Consider the following 21,190-nt stretch of genomic DNA (forward strand, 5'->3'; position numbering starts at 1 on the left):
GCATCAAGCATTCCAGTGGTCTGGTGGTTGGTGTTGTTGGTATTACTGACGTAGGTATTATAGGTTCAGTTCCCGGTCACCAACTCAGATTTTTTGTGGTTGAAAGATCGGCACAGCCTCATGAGTCCAAATGAGAAACCATTTGAATAAGTAAGTACAGTGAAACTGACATACAAGTTGCTGCAAAGCCATCAGTTCAAAAGGTTTACATTGGAGTGGGAGCCACATGAAATTTATTCGTTTATCGGAAGTATTGTTAGCAAGCCTGTTTGGTAGGGGATGTGACCGGTGATAGTTCATGGCCAGAAAAGTATTCCTATACAAGAGTTGCAATATAAATATTTCTAGAAATACTGTAGTTACCAAGAATATTAAAAAGTTGTCATTGGGCTAGCTTACCAGAGTTTGACATTTATATATTGAAGTAATAACAGATAGGAATGTTTGTTTCTGACTTTTATCCTTTCTTCACCATAATTTCAAAGTTTTTGAACAATGTTTCTATACCTCCATTTGGAGTCCTGCAAATAGTTATTGTCTGATGACTGGTTTGATGTAGCTCTCCATGTTGCTCTGTCCTGTGGAAGCCTCCTCATCTCGAAATAACTACTGCCACCTACATCGATTTGAACCTGCTTACTATATTCATCCCTTGGTCTCCCTCTACGATTTTTACCCCTCATACTTATTTCCATCACCAAGTTGGTGATTCTGTGATGTCTGAGGATGTTTCCTCTCACCTGATCCCTTCTTTTAGTGAAGCTATGTTACTATTCTTTTCCACAATTCAGTTCAGTACCATCTCATTAGTTAACTGATCTACCCGTCTAATCTCCAGCATTCTTCTGTGGCACCACATTTCAAAATCTTCTATTCTCTTATCTGAATGGTTTATCATTCATGTTTCATTTCTGTATGAGGCTACACTGCAGACAAATTCCCTCAGAAAAGACTTCCTAACACTTAAATTTATTTTAGAACAACAAAGATAATCATTTATTAATAACCTAATGTAAACGGGTAGACAAAAAATATACTCACCAAGCGGAGACAGAGGAACACACACGAAAAGGGATTTAACATTTACTAACTTTCGGAGTCAGTGGCGCCTTCTTCTGGCAGAAGAGTCAAAGGGGAAGCAAGAAGGGAGAAGGAAAAAGACTGGATAGGTTTAGGGAAAGGGGAACAGTTCAGAAAAGTTACCCAGAACCCCAGGTCAGGGAAGAATTACCATATGGGATGAGAAGAAAAGACTAACTGTTGGGGACTGCACCAGACAAAATTTGAAAACCTGAGAGCTTAAAGGTGGAAGGCAGGATAATGTACAAGACAGAGATTACTCTAAAACATTGTGCATGAGTTAATAAGAGTGAAAGGCTAAGTGCATTGTATGTAACAGAGGTCGGAGGGAGGACCATGAAAAATAGATGTCTGAAAATGAAAGATGTAGTAAACTAAAATGGAGTGAAAAAAGGAGTAGTTACTGTGAAGAAATGCTGAGACAGAAGCAATTAACATAAATTAAGGCCAGGTGGGTGGCGAGAACCAAGGACATGTTGTACTGCTAGTTCCCACCTCCAGAGTTCTGAAAAACTGGTGTCTGGGGGAAGGATCCAGATGGCACATGTCATAAAACAATCACCGAGATTGTGAGTGTCATGCTGTACAGCATGCTCTGCAACAGGATATTGTGTGTTGCCTGTATACCCCCTCTGCTTATGCCCAATCGTCCTGACTTATAACTGGGTAGTAGTCATGCTGGTGTAAAAGGCAGAACAGTGTTTACATAACAGCTGGTATATGACATGTGTCATTTCATGGGTTTCTCTCTCTCTCTTATAGTATATGTTTTGCCACTTACAGGACTGGAATAGGTGGTGGTATGAGAGTGCATAGGGCAGTAGGGACAGTCACAGGGATAGGAGCCATAGGGTAAGGAGATGGGTACAGAACGAGCATATGGTCTGACAAGCATATTACGGAGCTTTATTTTAGATATTAACACAGTTCTTTTTTTTCAGGCACATTTTTTCATGCTACAGCCACTCTCCATTTTATACCCTCCCTACTTCAGCAGTCATCAATTATTTTGCTCCCAATAAATCAAAATTCATCTTTTACTTTTAATGACTCATTTCCTTATCTAATTCCTGCAATATCACCTGATCTCTATTCAAGACACTATCCATTCCATTTAGCTGCTCTTCCAAGTTCTTTGCTGCCTCTGACAAAATTACAATGTCATCAACAAACCTCAATATTTTTGTTTCTTTTCCCTGAACTTTAACTTCCTCTCCATATTCCTCCTTGGTTTTCCGTATTGTTAGAGATAAACTACAAATCTGTCTCACTCCTTTGCCACCTACTCCTTCTATTTCATGTCCTACTCTTCATATTTGCAGTCTGATTTCTGTGTAAGTGTAACTTTTTGCACCCTGTATTGGATCCTAGCTACCCTCAGAATAGCAAAGACTGTATTCCAGTCAACATTGTCAAAAGCTTCCTCTAAATTTGCAAAAGCCATAAATGTAAGTTTGACTTTTATTAACCTATCTTTTGAAATATGGCATTGGATCAATATAGCCTTGTGTTCTCTAGAGCCCAAACAGATCTTCCCCAAGGTCAGGCTTCTATGAGTTTTTCCATAATAATAATTGTGTTAATCTTCTGCAAGCATGACTTATTAAATTGATGGTCTGGCAATAAATCTATCAGCTCCTGCCTTATTTGGAAATGATATTACTGCATTGCTCTTGGAATCTAAAGGTATTTCATCTTTTGAATATATTTTGTACATCAGGTGAAATAGTTTCATTATATCTGGCTCTCTCAAGGATCTCAATAATTTTGAGGGAATATCACCTACTCCAAGATCCTAGTTTCCACATTGGTCTTTCAATGCTCTGCCAAATTCTTTTCACAGTATCCTAACTCCCAACCCATCTTCATCTACTTCCTCCTTCCTTTTTATAATATTGCCTTCAACTTCATTTCCCTTGAATAGTCCTTCTTTATATTAGTTCCACCTTTCAGCTTTACCTCCTATGTTTTGTGCTGGAGTGCCATCTCAGCTCTTGATATTCATACAGCTGCTTCTCTTTTCTCCAATTGTCTCTCTAATTTTTCTACACACAGCATCTATCTCTTCACTAATTATGCATGCTTCCACAGCCTTGCATTTCTCCTTTAGTCTTTCCTGCTTTGCCACTTTGCCCTTTCTGTCTATCTCACTTGCAAACATATATATACTCTTTTGCCTCCTTCATTTGCTGCATGTTTATATTTTCTCTTTTCATCTGTTAAATTCTGTATCACATCCACTATCCAGGGACTTCTAGTAGGTTTTGTCTTTTTGCCTATTTGATCCTCTGCTGCCTTCACTATTTCATCTCCATCCATTTCTGTTGTCTTCTTATGTCCATTTCAGTCAATTGATACCTGATGCTCCCTTTGAAATTCTCTGCAGACCCTATTCCATTCAAATCATCCAAGTCCCATCCCCTTAACTTCCTACTTGTTTACAATGTTTTCAGTTTTAATCTTCAGGCCATAACCAATAAATCTGGGTCAGAAGGCACATCTTCCCATAGAAATGGTTTCCAAATTTCTGTCATACCATTATGTAATCTATTTGGATCTTTCCTGTGGCTCTAGGTCTCTTCCACATATACAACCTTCTTTCAAGTATTAGCAATGAGTATATTATGTTTGTCTGCAGCTCGTAGTCTTACGGTAGTTTTCTCGCTTCCCGCGCACAGGGTCCCGGGTTCGATTGCTGCTGGGGTCAGGGATTTTTCCTGCCTTGAGATGACTGGGTGTTGTTATGTCGTCTTCATCATCATCATTCATCCCCATTATGGTAGGAGGAAGGCAATGGCAAACCACCTCCACTAGGACCATGGAGTGCTCTATCTTTGGATTTAGTGAGATCTGGAAAACTTCCAGACTTTGGGTGTTTTCACATGCTGTGATATATTTTCTTGTGATCATCAGAGACAGCAAAGGACTTGGAAGAGCAGTTGAATGGAATGGACAGTGTCTTGAAAGGAGGGTATAAGATGAACATCAACAAAAGCAAAATGAGGATAATGGAATGTAGTCGAATTAAGTCAGGTGAGGCTGAGGGAATTAGATTAGGAAATGAGACACTTAAAGTAGTAAAGGAGTTTTGCTATTTGGGGAGCAAAATAACTGATGATGGTTGAAGTAGAGAGGATATAAAATGTAGACTGGCAATGGCAACGAAAGCGTTTCTGAAGAAGAGAAATTTCTTAACATCGAGTATTGATTTAAGTGTTAGGAAGTCGTTTCTGAAAGTATTTGTATGGAGTGTAGCCATGTATGGAAGTGAAACGTGGACGATAAATTATTTGGACAAGAAGAGAATAGAAGCTTTAGAAATGTGGTGCTACAGAAGAATGCTGAAGATTAGATGGGTAGATCACATAACTAATGAGGAGGTATTGAATAGAATTGGGGAGAAGAGGAGTTTGTGGCACAACTTGACAAGAAGACGGGACCGGTTGGTAGGACATGTTCTGAGGCATCAAGGGATCACCAATTTAGTATTGGAGGGCAGCATGGAGGGTAAAAATCGTAGAGGGAGACCAAGAGATGAATACACTAAGCAGATTCAGAAGGATGTAGGCTGCAGTAGGTACTGGGAGATGAAGAACCTTGCACAGGATAGAGTAGCATGGAGAGCTGCATCAAACCAGTCTCAGGACTGAAGACACCAACAACAACAACATACGCCAATAAAGAATGTTTGATAGTAAACATTTGTTATTTCTGTCCAGAGATTCTTCAGCATTGAAAGAAATCCCACAAGTCCATTTTGGCCATGATATTGCATTTGGTACACTGTTCAGAAAAGCTTACCTGTGTTCCTGTTTCCTTATTCATTATTAGATCAACACCTGCATTATGCTTATTTGATTTTGCATTTATAACCCCTGACCAGGAGTTCTGCTCTTCCTGCCACCACATTTCATTAATTCCCAATGTATCTACCTTCAGGCTATCCATTGCCCTCTTTAAATTCTCTTGCCTATGCACCAAATTAAAGAATCTAATATTGCAGGCTCTGACCAGTAAGAAGCCAGTTTTGTTTTCCCTGATGCTTAAAGGTTAAAATGAGTACGGAGCAAAAAAATGCTGCGCCCTTATGGTGACATCCCTAGGCCTGTGCCTAGTGGGTCTATATGTAAATCTGCCACTGCCTGGCACTTCTAAACAGTGGGCAATTGCAATCACAAGTGGTTCCTGAACATGCTGCACAACATAACACCTATGAAGTCATCAGGCAAATGCTGGGATGGTTCTTTTGAAAGGACACAGCCAACTTCCTTCCCCATCCTTCCCTAATCTGACGGGACTGATGACCTCGCTGTGTGGTCCCTTCCCCCCCCCCTCCCCCCCCCCCCCAATTTACCAACCAGTCAAACCATGATGTCACTGCTATTGTGATGTGCATGATGTTTAGTAACTAGCAGATAAAGTTTGTATTTAACCAAGCACATGGTAGCAATTCAAGCAGTAATTGTTATTATTATTATTATTATTATTATTACTACTGATGATAATGACAACAGTGGTGGTGCACCCATACAACCTGCCACCACGGTGTTTTTATGTGGCATCAGTGGTGGCTGGGCAAAGCAAACGCGCCACCATTACCTCCACCAGCAAATATGAACATATCATACCATTGCCAATGGGGAACTCGTACACTTGCATCTTTTCTGCAGTACACAAATATTCTCAAGTGCTCTGTGACATTGTGCATTTAGTTGTCAGTGATAGGGCTCTGTACATTGACACTTAATAGTTGTGTTGATGTTTCTCTAACCTTATCATTATTTGGCATTTAGTTATTGGGTGACGTAATTTGTTTGTATGTAGTGATGCTCAGTAAAAAGTGTAGATACAGTAGTTATGGAGACAAGGTAGTTCATTCTGTGAGTGTCTTTCACAAGTGAAATGGCTGCAGTGTTGGTTCTATTGCTACCACAGCAGCAGCAACAGCTTGAGCAACAACAGCAGCAGTTAGACTTGTTCTGCAGTTATTTATAAATTTGCTGGGAGAAATGGTCCCCCAGTCACTGTCACCTACAGCCCCCCTCCCTCCCAAGCTTTTCCACCATTCTGAGAAGCAGAGGAAGATCAGGTCACATACATGCGATGCCTGCAGCAGCAGTTTACAGCACGAACAATGTAGAGGATCCATCATTGCATCATTGCAAAAAGCTTTTTTCTTGTTGTGGATTGCACCTGAAACATTTCATTTGAATCAAAAACTTACCTCATTGAAAGACCCATCAGCAGTCAGCATTATCACTTTCTGAAATGTGACTTGCTTAGTGCTTAAGCAAACTCACATGGAGATTTCCCACTTGGAGTTCCACCAGCAGCGGAAGAAACCAGGTCAATCTCATGAAGCATGGGTAGGCAACCTCCATGAGCTAAATAGAAAGTGTAAATTTGTGCATGCTCACTGTCGACACTCCTATGCCAGTTCTCTGATTCATGACATCATCGTTCATTCTGGTCCGGACAGAGAGACCCGTTGGGAGGTGTTGCATTTAGAAGATCCAACAGTTGAGGAGGCACTGGCTGTTGCCGGGGCTTTTGAAGTGTCAGAAACTTCGCCTGAAATTTTTTAGGATGTCATGGATGTTGTGTCAGTGTGATTGTTGGCACGGTACCAGAGGGATTCCCTGATAGCCTCGATTTGTTCCTCTAATTCATTTGGGTCACAATCAGATACTGTTGTTTTCTGCCACATTTTCTGTCATGTCCTCTCTGTTTCCATGTACAATCAAAGCACCACTGCCTGCGCAAGCATACCATTTTTGCCACTCGCCACAGCAAGGCCATGTGACCACAGTCTGTCACAATTAACCATGTAGCCAGGCCTCAGATGCAGGTGTGAAGTTCTCAGAAGTCCATAGTGTAAGGTTTACATTGTACTGTTGATTCAGCAACAACTGTACCATTTCCAAATCAACACCAGGTCCTCATTGTCCATCATGAAGCTGGAAACGTATCATCATCTGAGTCAGTCTGCTCTCTCCTCCACAAATTGTTGTTTGGTCAGTTATGGAAAGCACCCCGTTCCTGTTCAAGGAGAGTTCATGATCAACATTGTGTATCATTCCGTCAAGAGGGTTATCATGCTTTTGGCAGCAGACAGTGCGACATTGGAGAACAGTTTTGGTTTTAATGCCTTCATGGTCTTTAGGTTTGAAATTCAAGACATGGTACATCTTGTTTCACACTCTATTCCATTCCAGGAAATGGACAACCCGGTTTTTGCCAGTCTGGGCACAGCAAAGAATTATGAGATGCACATTACCTTCAAATCAATGGCCATACCTAAATTTTGTCTTGCTTGGTCTCTGCCCTTCACCCTGAGATCAGCAGTCAAGATGGAACTTAATAGTTTGCAGGGCCTGGACCCATTGAACCAGCCACCCCTAGCCAATGGGCTGTACCAATGGTTGTTATTCACAAACCTGCAATGGTGCTTCATTTGTGTGGAGGTTTCAAATCCACCATTAATGGTCAGTCGGTAGTGGGTTCTTACCCAATTCTATGGGCCGACAAAATCCTCATGAAACCAGCAGGTGGTGAATGTTTTTACAAAATTCATTTGGCAGAGGCATATTAGAGCTTCATCTGGTTCTGCTTCTCAATAGATTATGGTTATCAACACCCCATTTGGGTTATACAGTTACATGTGTTTGCTTTTTGGTGCCATGAATGCCCCCATTATTTTTCATTGATTCTTAGAACAGTTAATATGTGATGCCTCATGTTGTATTATCATTATCTTCACAGAGGCCTCACAACAGGAACATCTGGACAATCTTTGGACCCTTTTCACTTGACTGCAAGAGGCAGGCCTTAAGTACAACCAGCAGAAAAAGTTATATCAGGCAGAAGTGGAATGTGTGGACATTCTTTGTTCAAAGGATGGCATCTGTCTTATGGAGCAGCATCTAGCAGATATTGCCAACCTTCCTGAGCCATGAAAGCTGAAAGAAATACAACCATTATTGGGAAAAGTCAGTTACTAATCATAATTTATCCCCAATGCAGCAAATGTCATTCATTCCTTAAACAACTTGTGGAAGAAAGGTGTTCCTTTTGTTTGTTCTGGGATGGTGCCAAGGTGCCAAGCTGTTGCTAATGTCTTCCCTGTATCTTGGTACCTTACACTGGGTAAACAGCTGGATCTTACCACAGATGTGTGCCAGTACACATTTGTGGTGGTTTTGTCTCACATGGAAGCTGATGGTTGTGAGAACCTCTGATATATGCCTGAAAGACACTGACAGCTGCTCAATGCAATTACTTGCAAATAGAAAAGACAAAACATCGGCAACTGTCTGTGCAGTCTGTAAGTTCCACATTTTCCTATTTGGAAACAAAATGAATCTCATCAATGACCAAAAATGCTAGTGGTTCTTTAGGCCCCATTCTCAGCTTCCTGAGAAGATCACACAAAGACTTCAGCAGTGGGATTTATTATTGAGTGTGTATCTATATGAGCTTCATTATCATCCCATTGATTGCCATGCCAATGCAGACATGCTTAGCTATAGGTCCTGACACAAAATTCAGCAAAATAGAAGCTATGTGTTTCCAAATTGATGATTATGTCCAGCAGGTGTTGGATAGGCTCCTGGTCACAGAAAAGTGCACAGAGAACACCACTCAGCGAGACCCAGTGCCCCGTCTGGTGTCCCATTTTGTGTCAATATGTTGGGCTCAATGGCTGCCTGCTAAGGAGTCAGACTCACTCTCCATTTCTTTACTTCATAATTGGCTGCTGGTGGTTGCTGGAACACTTCTCCTCAGTATGGATTTGGACAAAGTCTGCAGTGTCATCTTGCCAGTCCTGCAATCCTGAATTTTTGTACTTCTGCACTATGGGCACTGGGACATAACCCACATGAAAATCCTAGCAAGGTGTTTTGTCTACTGACCCAGCATTGATTCAGCAACTGAGAAGCTTGTCTGCTGGTGCAAACAGTGTGCTGATCATCAGGCAGCCCCCAAAAACTTTTGCTCCGTGGCTCACTTCCTGTCATTCATGGGACCCCATCCAATCAATTTCGCTGGTCCTTTCTGTAATTTCATGTGGTTAGCTGTGGTGAATGGCCTGCAAAATTACCCATACATCATGCACACCACTTCAGCAGAAGCTACTTTGCAGGCTACAACTCAGATTTTTGCGACCGAAGGATTGGCACAAGTGATCATCTGCGATAATGGCACACAATTTACTTTGGCATTGGTTTGTGATTTCTGCATCCGGAATGGTATTACTCACCTCACATCCACATCATTTCACCCCCAACTGAATGGCTAGGTGGAACATATGGTGTGTACATTTAAGACACAGTTGGCAAAGTGCTTGGCAGACTCCTCTGTTCCTAAGCTCCTACAGGGTCATCCCACTGAACAGCCACAGCCCAGTGGAGGTTCTCTATGGCCAGAAATTATTGCTACATCTGCTCTCTCCTGTGCCAAAGCCTGTGGTTTGGCCGCACCCTTCATGATATGTTGTGGGCAATCTAGTCTGTGCAAGCAGCTTAGGTCGGTGGCTGGGAAAGGTGCCAGCTATGGTTCAGGGGATGCATGGCCAGTGAACGTTCACTGTGATCGCCTGTGAGGCATCACTCCCCCACCATCAGAATCAACTGTGCCCTCGCTGGGGCAACAGCCTGCTGAAGCCACAGGGAACACAGTTGGAGATCTCTCCTGCAACTGCCTCCCCCTCCCAGGGACAAGATGCCACAGAGGCACTTTCCCTCAATGTGCTGATGGGCAATGACAATGTCGAGGTGAAGCCACTGCCCACCCCAGACCCTCAAGTGGTGTCTGACAGTGGCTGCCCGAACACCACCTGTTTATCGGAGCACTGCGTGGACGAAGCCCTATCATTGCTGCATCCAACTTCTGCAGACACATGGTCCACAGAGCCCCCATGTGAAGGGGGCTGTCACTGCAGCCAGTACACCCTTGTCTGGGGCATTTCCACCTGCACATCTCGCTGGGCCAGGGACAGCTGACAGCCAATCCCTGCGAGGGCGACGCCTCTTCGGATGCTGATGAGCTGATGGATGCCAATGCTGTCACCATGTAGCTGCCAATGCACTGCTGCCATCACCACTTTTGTCATCACTGCGTGACCTGGGCAGATTGGATGGCTTCTTCACCAGTGCTGAATTTCTGCCATCAGCAGTCCTGCTGATGTTTTCCTCCTTTTTTGTGCACTGGTGCTTGTCATACTGGCTCTGTGGAAGAGGGGAGGGATGTGGCGGTGCACCGTGAAATCCTCCAGTACAGCATTTCTATCCAGTGCCAGTGGTGGCTGGATGAAGCAAGCATGCCACTGTCACCTGCAACCACCACCCCAGCCAGGATACTAGAACACGTTGAGCCACTGCCAGTGGGCCTTGTGCCCTCTCATCTTCTCCACCATATGCAAATGTTCTCAAGTCAGACCAACTCCACACCTGTGTGCATTCAGTTGTCAGTGACAGGACTCTGTATTTCAAATGGTTCAAATGGCTCTAAGCATTATGGGACCTAACATCTGAGGTCACCAGTCCCCTTAAACCTAACTAACCTAAGGACATCACACACATCCATGCCCAAGGCAGGATTCGAACCTGCAACTGTAGCAGCAGCACGGTTCCGGACTGAAGTGCCTAGAAGCACTCGGCCGCAGCGCTTGGCTTCTGTACTTCAATAGTTAATAGTTGTGTTAATGTTTTATAACCTTGTCATTATTTGGTGTGCAGTTATCAGCTGACATAATTTTTGTGTATGTATTTTTTGTCAATAATGAGTGTAGATATAGCAGTAATAATGGTATATTTCATGTTTTTGTAGAAAAGCAAATTTTTCTGTGAGTTTTAGCCCCATCATGCATGCGAAATCGGTCATTGGCTACAAAACTATAAATAGTAGATGTCGTATGACTAATTTATGCCTATTAAGTAGACTTCACAAACAAAATATTATTATGTATCCAAAGCTCATTACAGTATTCAGTCAAAATAGTGCATACTTTTGCTTGTCTAAGTGGTGACATTTATTTTTAATTTGTCTTTTTCAGGTTCAGTGAATATGTTTCAGTTATCTGTGGTCAATCCATTCATGGGACTGTTCTTCCTTTCAAATTATGGAATACGTTCCTGTAATTTAATCCTTGGAGAAGAGGAAATCCAAAAACTATACAAATCCAATGAGAAATTTGATGCTGTTATCACTGAAGATTTTTATCAAGAATGCTACCACGTATTTGCATTTAAGTTCAATGTGCCTCTGATCCAGATTGTTCCATATGAAGGACATCAGTGGGTTGGTGACAGGGTGGGCAATCCATCAGAAATTGCTTACTTTCCAGATCCTCTCTTCGCTTACTCTGACCACATGGATTTCTTTCAGCGGCTTAACAATGCTGTGTTTGGAACAGTGGGAAGGCTTTTTCGACAATGGTACATACTGCCAGGCATGGATGCTGCAGTTCAGAAGCGTCTCAATGATTCAGCAATTCCTAGTTTGACCACCTTGGAAAAGCAAACATCATTGATGCTCATTAATTCCCATATGAGCATTGGATATGTAAGACCACTAGTACCAAATATTATAATGGTTGGTGGCATGCATGTAAAGCCACCAAAGCAACTTCCAGAGGTGAGCTTTTTATTCTGACAGCATCAATTACTTTTTCACTTCTGCAGTATTATAAATGTAGGGATGTAGACATTGAAATTGATACATTTGTTCATGAGAACCTGGTCTTTCTGTTATAAGAGAACTACCTTTTCTTTGTGTGTACTGGGTGACAATAGCACAAGCATTTGCACAGATTTGAAGTGTTGGTGAGCAGCCTGCCTCCACAAATATGGCATGAGCATGTCTGACTATAGGTATAGGTTTAAGTCCCTGTCCTGATAGAGATTGTCCGTGGTTTTCCTTGATCCAAGGTTTGGAAAGGGTGCGCTGAGACTTATTACACTGATGATAAAAAGTAGCAGCTCCAACGTGAAAAAGCTTATAATGGCTGGGAGACTGGTCTGTTGATCACATGTCCCTCAGTGCCCTATCCACTGACACGATTGATAGAAGATGATCTTCATGGCCTGAGTGCAAAACTATTGTTAGTTCTAGACAAACATAAGACAATTTAATACTGACTTTAATTGATGAATGTTATTAAGTCATGTATCAAATGATTATTTGGTTTGCTGCCATATCCATTATAAGAGGTAATTACAGAAGATTTACAGATTTTGGAAATAGATGAATTTGCTAGTGTACTACATTAATTCCAGGTTCAAAATTACTAGCTGGTCATATGTGTAAAAAAAATGAGAATGAAATCAACCCAATGATAAGCTAATGGATAAACTTAATTAATCCTACTTCATTTATAGGAATATCTTTCACTGCTTAGTGACCAAATAAACTAGGCAAAAAACGATTGAGAGAGCAAGGGAAGGAGAAGGAGGAGTAACCATGGGTGGGGGGAATCTATCTACTAACTACCAACATTTTCAATTCTTGCATTATTCTATCAAGGTTCTTTTGGGCTTGCTGCCGAAATGTGAGTTGCATTACATGTGTAGTCGGAAGTACATCCCAATATAGCAGAAGCAATAATAATATAATTTACTTAGTTGAAATATTATACTGCAGGTCCTTGTGTTTTGTAACTATTACATAAGACACTTTTCTTTTCATACACATGGTTTATTTGACAATATACAGTGAACCAAAACTCTGACAAAGATCTCATACAACATCTAAACCACAGAGACACTGTGTTGTGTAACCACAACCATGAAACATTTTGTAGATTTATGACAATTAATACATTTCATGTTCTTGTTATAACATCAGTTATTATTCATTTTACTGTTCAGAAACAATTTTACAAAAGTTTTCAAATTATTTAACTGTTTCACCTAATATTTATAACATTACACTTTTTTATGAAATTTTCTATCTTATGACATCAAAATGTGGTTTTTTACTCTTTGCTCTCTCTGTGATTGAGATGCAAAACTGTCACTTTCAAAAGGCTTCAACACTAGCCGCACATATTTTCATTAATTTTTCACTACCTCAGTCACGTGCTATCTGGTTTTCCTCAGTCAGTTTTTCTCTTTTGTACAGAAACTGAAAATGTAAGGTTCTACAAACAACAATGCTCCCATTCTTTTGTGCTCTTTCCCCCTTTATCAATTTCCACAGTTACATTAGTATACTTTCAGAATGAAGTTAACCATGCTATTTGCATCAGAAGATGTTATTTTGTGCAACACAATAACACATAATAATAATAAACTTCCAAAATGATAAACCATTAATCAGAAACACACAGGTATTGAGTATTTCACTAATCTGAAGCATTGTTTTCTTTTGTTGTTTCTAGCTTAGACATGTGGGAGTTCCTGATCACAGTGCTCATAGAGAAATGTGAGAGAGCAGACAAACTGAATTCACATGCACTTTATTGCTTAACACAGAGACACAAAAAGAAGCATGTGCATGATACAATAGCAAACAGCAGACTGTGTATATAATAATAATAATAATAATAATAATAATAATAATTTTATTGTCATTCGGCCATTACAGCAATAGACAACGTCATATACATACTAAAATACAATTAATAGTTTGAAAGAAACAACAGGTTTCTTGTTAACATTATAGTATTATATTACAGTTGATAAATTCTCTTATGTCATAGAATGGGTGGAGGACTAGCCAGTCATGAATTGTTTGTTTGAATAATTGTTCAGGTAATTCTTGAACAGATTGAGGAAGATTATTAAATAATTTGTACCCCATGATTTCGTAGCTGTTGAGTGACTTTGACAACCTGTGGTAAGGAATATAGAGGCACCTATTCCTTCTTGTATTGTGGCTGTGTACATTTTCTCTGGTTTTTGTTTCTGGTAATTTCTTCTTCGTATAAATTAGAACATAGTATATGTACAAGTTTATAACAGTCATGATTTTCTGTTCACAGAACAATGGTTTACAGTGTGCCTTATATGCAGAACCAGTAATTATCCTAATAGCTTTTTTTTTGCAGTATTAATATGTCATGTACACAGCTAGAGTTCCCCCATAAAATAATTCCATATGCTATTATACTCTGAAAGAATGAAAAATAGGATGTTCTAACATATTTTTCAGGAACACAATCCATAAGTTGCCTTAACAGGTAAATAACTCTTGACATCCTCGTATTATTGGTGATGAGGTCAGAACAGAGACCCACCTTCCCTGACCTCTCCCCAACTTCTCACAGTGGGAAAGCAGAGTACTGGGGGATGAGGTTACCAGAGGTCACATCTGCCATGTTATCATCGCACAGTGCACATGACTGACTGTGCCATGGCTGGTTTCTATACAGTGCATGACTGGGATATTTCTCAGCGAGAGAGAAGAAAAATTATGTGGCATTTTATCCACATCCTATCTCAATACAGGTGATATTGGCTGAGGCAGGATGGAGATCAGTGAAGGTGGCCATAGTGGGATTGTGGGCCTGCATTGAGGTTGTCAAGTTGTTGGGGCAATGCTGGGTTATTTTTCAGGCCCTGTGTGCATGCACAGAGGCAAGTATTGCCTCCTAGGATTCATTATTGGGGGGAGGGGGGGACCTCATCAGCCAATAATCTTGATGTAATCATGGCCAGTTCAATGTCACTGGGCAGGTTGTAGCAGTCTGGAAATAAAATTTTCATACTGCAGCAGAGTGTGCTCTGGTATGAAAGTTCCTGGCAGATTAAAACTGTGTGCTGGATCAAAACTTGAACTCAGGGCCTTTGCCTTTGCCTCTGCCAACCGAGCTACCCAAACATGACTCACGACCCATCCTCACAGCTTTACTTCCTACAATACCTCATCTCCTACCTTCCAAACTTCACAGAAGTTCTCCTGTGAAACTTGCAGAAATAGTTGTAGACTGAAAATTTCATTCTAGAAACACCCCCCAGGCTGTGACAAAGCTGTGTCTCCACAATACCTTTTCTTCTAGGAGTGCTAGTTCTGCAAGTTTTGTAGGAGAACATCTGTGAAATTTGGAAGGTGGGAGACGAGGTACTGGCAGAAGTAAAGCTGTGAGGTCATGCTTGGCTAGCTCAGTTGGAAGAGCACTTGTCTATGAAAGGCAAAGGTCCCGAGTTCACGTCTCGATCTCGCACACAGTTTTAATCTGCCAGGAAGTTTCAATAAAGCTGTTGTTAACCTGTCACTGATGATTCTGTCCATTGACCATGCAGGCTGGTGTAATATGATTTTATGCATAGTTTCATGCTACATGTCTGTGTGTGGAAATGTCAAACACGAATCCTGAGGGGCAGCTGGGTCACACATAGAGAACACATGTGCGCTGCAACAAAAACTCATTGTACTGACCTGTGTCTGAGAACGATCGGGCACTGCATTCTCTCTTGGCTGTACACATGTGTGTGTCTGCTGCTGATGTCTTTATGGTTGCTGTCACATTTGTCTGGGTCATGCAGGGACATGCCAACAGACTAGTGTCTTGTGAAGGCAGCTGTGTATCAAGTGGCAAACTACGGGTACAGATTCATCACTACTCAAAAGATTATGAATTCCTCACATCAATTCTGGTGAGAGATGAAAGTAACAGAGGAGATCCACACCTTAGATTTCAAACATCAGTGGTCAAAAACTGCCAAGGAAATTTTTTATGTAGGTCTGGGATTGGTGCTTACTTCTGAGCCACTGTCGATCAGAAAGTATTCTGGCATGTAGAGTCTACCACTATATTTAGAGCTGGCCAAAACTAGTGCGTGGCATCATCATGTGCTGTGATATGGATTGTGTCTCACGTTTCAGTGCTTGCACAGCCTGGAAAAGTTGCGTACCCGGTCACAAAAATGAGTGTGAAGCCAATTCAACCAAGTTCACGAAGACACATCAGTATGTGGAATTTTATTGTTTCCCATGGGTATGGTTGGTGCTGCAGGCCAAATGTCAGCAGCTTCACATTAGGAGCTAGTGATGCCACTCTTGTGAGTGCACGCAACTGCTCTGATCACATTGACTGCGGGTGGTAGCGGATCAACGTGTCATGTTAGCAATGTAGTGGCACTGGTCATTGTTGTTTGGTATGTTAATGTATTGTTGCTACAAGATCATGAAAAGTCTGTCAGCCTGTTCCATCATTTTGTTTTCATGGGAGATCATTACCATCTGTATATTTGGTGTCATTCTGATGAGCCACAGCGTCCAAAGCATAATGTTCGTCATGAGGGATGAGGTGATAGATTCACAGAGACGTCTCCAAAGCTGAGATGGTGCTCTGCTGCCAAGCATATCCTCCTAAATCATCATTTGCAGCTGTTGCTATCATGTTCTTGTGAGCCAGTGGAGCGATCCCTCTTTGGCAGTGATGAATTAGCCATTAGCTGGTGGTGCTGGTATGAAGTTGCTAATGTGCCTTCTGAGGAGAGAATGTATTACAATGATACCATAAATAAAACTAGAGAAAACTTTGCAAATCGTGACAAAACTTCTTTGCATTACAATTATGATATGGCACAATAAGTACACATACCAAGCATTCCTTTGCAGCTGGGCCCTATGTAATTTTTAGTGCCATTTAAGGTCAGTATTTGGGTGTTATGTGCAAAACCACAAATAAACAAATGAACTATCTTATTCCTGAAAGTGCCAGCACAACTAAAAGTTCTAATTCTATCACTAGACATTTTCATCCTCATTTAGAAAATAACAGTTTGCGAGAAAAAACAAGAGGATTTGCTAAAAGAAAAACAAGAAAATTGTCATTCATGCCAGTAGGCTACACAAAATTTACTTGTGATTGGACCTGTGAGCTTTTCTTTAAAAAATGCTCAGAGTAACTTATGTCTTCTCTTTGTCAGACTTAGCTGATTGCATTGAAAGATCAACACCAACAACTAATGTTAATTCCACTGTGATGGTTGGAACCGAAAAAGGTGAAGTTCTTGTCCCTTATAACTCAGTACAACCATTTTGAGTTCAATGAGGAGAAACCATGACAAAGGAACATCAAGAATACCACTTCATAAACATCAGACCATACTGTAAAGACTAATTCAAAGACTTTTATGTCCTCAAGTTGAACTTAAACCTGTTGCTGAAACAAACAGTAATGCAGCTGCTGATCCCAATCCAGATGATTCACAAGCAGTTCCTGCACTCTCAAAGAAGCATCAAAATTGCTCAGTTTAATTGTGTCAGACTGAGTAGTTGCAAAACTCATTGTATACTACTTAAAAGAGGGAATTTAAAGCTGCGTTTTGGCATTTAATTAATTTCTGAGATGTAAAATATAAATGTTCTGTGTTACTTTGAACTTTTGAATGCACTTTCCTCAAAATGTCAATTTTCATTTAATAAGCTTTAAATGTCTATAACTTAAAGGAAAAAAATAGTCATGGTGGTTGCACCAAATTATTCAGGGTTTAATGCCTAATTTGAAAATATTAATGACTCAGAATTGACAGTTTCCAACTAGAGGTCCCTTTTTTACTTTTTACCTCACATTTCCCTTCTCTCACCGGCCGTGGTGGCCAAGCGGTTCTAGGCTCTTCAGTCCGGAACCGTGCTGCTGCTACGGTTGCGGGTTCGAATCCTGCCTCGGACATGGATGTGTGTTATGTCTGTAGGTTAGGCAGGTTTAAGTAGTTCCAACTCTAGGGGACTGATGATCTCAGATGTTAAGTCCTATAGTGCTTAGAGCCATTTGAACCATTTCCCTTCTCTCGAAGCATTTGTGTACCTGATAGACAATCAACAACATAAATGAATGGTTTATCTCAGAACTGCTAGGCAGTGATATTACTTATTGTGGTTATTACACTGAGATAATTCTAAGCATAATTTTTGGTTTATACACCATATTAAAAATTTATTTTGTATGTATTGGTAATAATAGATTAAGCAAAATGGAACATTATAAAAGTAAAACTTTCTCATATTAATAAAATTAATTTTAGGACTTGAAGAAGTACCTTGATGAAGCAAAAGAAGGAGTGGTATACTTCAGTATGGGGTCAAATCTAAAAAGCACTGATATGCCAGAAGAGAAAAGAGCAGCTTTCTTAGGAGCATTCTCCAAAATAAGACAAAGGGTGCTATGGAAATGGGAGGATGATAACCTTCCCAATATTTCACCAAATGTGATGATTAGTAAATGGCTGCCACAGTCAGATATTCTTGGTGAGTGAATTACTGTAACATATTTGTTTGTAATAGTGTGAACAGAGTTTTTTAATTTTTTTGTATCTGTGTGAAATATGGTCATCAAAATCAACAAACAATAAAATATTTTAGAGGGAAGAGTCACTGAAAGGTTAGGTTTCACAGCCAGAGAGCATATAAACCTAAAACCGGGTTAATTTGGAAAGTTAACCAGCACTCTAACTTACAGAATACACAGCAGGGCATAATGAATATGAACCTCTTTCACTTTATCCAGTAAATGGCTTTATCTTAATCAGATTAATGCTTATTAATGATTAGTTCACCTTTACAGAGAAGACTAGCAAAATTAGTAGTATCAAAGAATAGAAAGGCCAGGGTGGAAGAACAACTATATGGAAAGGATAGGTTGCTACTCACCGCACAGAGGAGGTACTGAGTTACAGGCAATCACAAAGAAAAAGAGTGCTAGAAATATTTTAGCTTCCAGAAAAAGTCCTTCTTCATAAACAGATGTGTTAAATGTTGCAGATTTCAAGTTACCTTCTTAGTTCCATAGAGAAAATACGGAGAAAGGAGGAGTTGACACATTTGTCAGAAACTGTTTTGCTTTCAAGAATATTAATATTAATAAATTTTGCTCATAGCAGCAGTTAGAAGCTTGTGCAACAGAAGCAGTATTTCATGATAAGTCCTTTATAATAGTACGTATATACAGATCACCTTCAGGAAATTTTAACTTCTTCATAAAAAATCCAGAAGCTCTGTTGTCACATTTCACAGGGAAATAGTGGTTGCTGGTGATTTGAATGTGGATTTATTGAAAAGCTCTGTCAGTGTACATTATTGCAGTCAGTAACACTATCATTCAATTTAGTTCCTACCATGGACTTTCCAACTAGGATATGTAAATGTTCTGAGACTGCTGTTGATAATATCTTTGTAAACAAATCTAGGGAGAAAAGTCGTATCACAAAACCAATAGTAAATGGGCTATCTGATCACAACATGCAGCATCTTATGTTAAATGTCAAAACTTGTCAGGATAAATCTGAGTACAGGAAGGTAATAAATAAGTCAAAAATTGAGAATTTCAGGAAATTGCTCAAAGACATGAATTGGATAGACACTTACAATAATTCTGACTCAAATGGAACATACAAAGCATTCATTAATAAAGTTACCTCCACTTTTGAAAACTGTTTTCCCCTAAAGGTAAATCACACAGAAGTCAAAAAATAAACCATGGATTACACAAGGAATAAAGATATCATGTTGGATGAAAAGGAGACTGTACCTACTATCTAGGAACAGCTCTGATGTTAGCATTGTATTGCATTACAAAGAATACTGCAAAATATTGAAGCAAGTAATCCAGAAATTGAAGCAGCCTTATTAAAAAAATAAGATAATTACATCGGGCAACAAAATAAAAACTGTATGGGATATAACAAAGACAGAAACAGGTGGGGCCAAAACAGAAGAGGAACAGATAGCTCTAAAAATAAATGAGACTCTGGTAAGAAGTGCATGTAGTGTTGCAAACCTCTTAAACAAGTACTTCATTTCTGTTACTGACAGCTTGAGGTTGTCAGTTTTGGTGAATGGTGCAATGACGTATCAGAGAACAGTCTTTAAAAATAACTTCAGTAAAATGGAAATGACACTCACATCTTCCAAAGAAGTAGCATCCATCATAAAATCCTTAAAATCTAAGTATTCTGGTGTGTGTGATAACATATTACTGAAGTTAATCAATGACTGCGCATGCAGGTTGAGTTCTATCTTACTTGTGTAATCAATCTCTTATCAGTGGAACATTTCCAGACTGGCTAAAATATGCTGAAGTTAAGCCTCTTTACAAGAAGGGGGATAAAAGGATACCATCAAACCATCGACCAATTTCACTTTTGCCAGCTTTCTCAAAAATATTTGAAAAGGTTGTGTTCAAGCATCTCTTTAAGCATCTGACTGCAAATAATATATTTTCAAATTCACAGTTTGACTTTCTTAAGGGTTCTGATATAGAGAAAGCTATTTACACATACAGTGAGAGTGTACTTAATTCATTACATAATAAATTAGAGGTTGCCAGCATTTTCTGTGACCTGTCAGAAGCCTTTGGCTGTGTGAACCACACCATTCTCTTAAGTAAATTAGAATATTACAGTGTCACCGGCAATGCTGTGAAATCGTTTGAGTCTTATGTAATGAACAGGAAACAAAAGGTGTCATTGCAAAATATCTGTGCAGTAAGCAGTCAGTCTTCATCTGACTGGGAATTAATTACATGTGGTGTTTCTCAAGGTACCATCTTGGGTCTATTGGTTTTTCTTGTGTACATTAATGCCCTCTTGTCTGATACATTGCCAGGTGCTGAGTTTGTTTTGTTTGCAGATGATACAAACATTGTAATAAGTAGCAAGTCAAGTGCAGATTTAGAAATAGCTGCTAATAAAATTTTCACTGACATTAAAAAATCATTTAAAGCTAATTCACTCTCATTAAGCTTTGAAAAGACCCACTATATGCAACTCAGAACCTGTAAGATATTTCCTTCAGCATGTGTATAACATATGAAGACACACAGATTGAAGAGGTTGACAGTGTTAAATTTCTGGGATTACAACTCGATAATAAATTCAGTTGGGAAGAGCATACAATAGAATTGCTTAAGCACCTAAACAAATCTGCATTTGCAGTGAGAAAGGTGTCAGATGTAGGAGATATAAATATAAAAAAAACTTGCAGACTTTGTTTACTTTCATTCTGTTATTCCATACGGGATTGTATTCTGGGGTAACTCATCAACATTTATGGGGTTGCTTCATCCATATGGAAAATATGGTAACCCTCTGGGTTTCCACTCATCACACACCAGCGTGACTGCCAGTGCTACCACAGCATTCTGCAAGATGCTGACGCATGCTGT

The 21,190-nt window shown here is 40.0% G+C and overlaps 1 protein-coding gene across 1 annotated transcript in view; it reads left to right on the forward strand.

Moving 5' to 3' along the window:
• The window catches only part of LOC126202995 (UDP-glycosyltransferase UGT5-like), an 87,494-nt gene that overhangs the window by 49,884 nt on the left and 16,420 nt on the right, over positions 1-21,190 (forward strand). Inside the window, exons 3-4 of the mRNA XM_049937192.1 lie at positions 11,135-11,715; positions 18,054-18,276. Of these exons, the coding sequence (XP_049793149.1) occupies positions 11,135-11,715; positions 18,054-18,276 (804 nt within the window). The remainder of the gene's footprint in view (positions 1-11,134; positions 11,716-18,053; positions 18,277-21,190) is intronic.

Source organism: Schistocerca nitens, chromosome 9 (genome assembly GCF_023898315.1).
Source record: "Schistocerca nitens isolate TAMUIC-IGC-003100 chromosome 9, iqSchNite1.1, whole genome shotgun sequence".
NCBI classification, from domain to species: Eukaryota; Metazoa; Arthropoda; class Insecta; order Orthoptera; family Acrididae; genus Schistocerca; species Schistocerca nitens.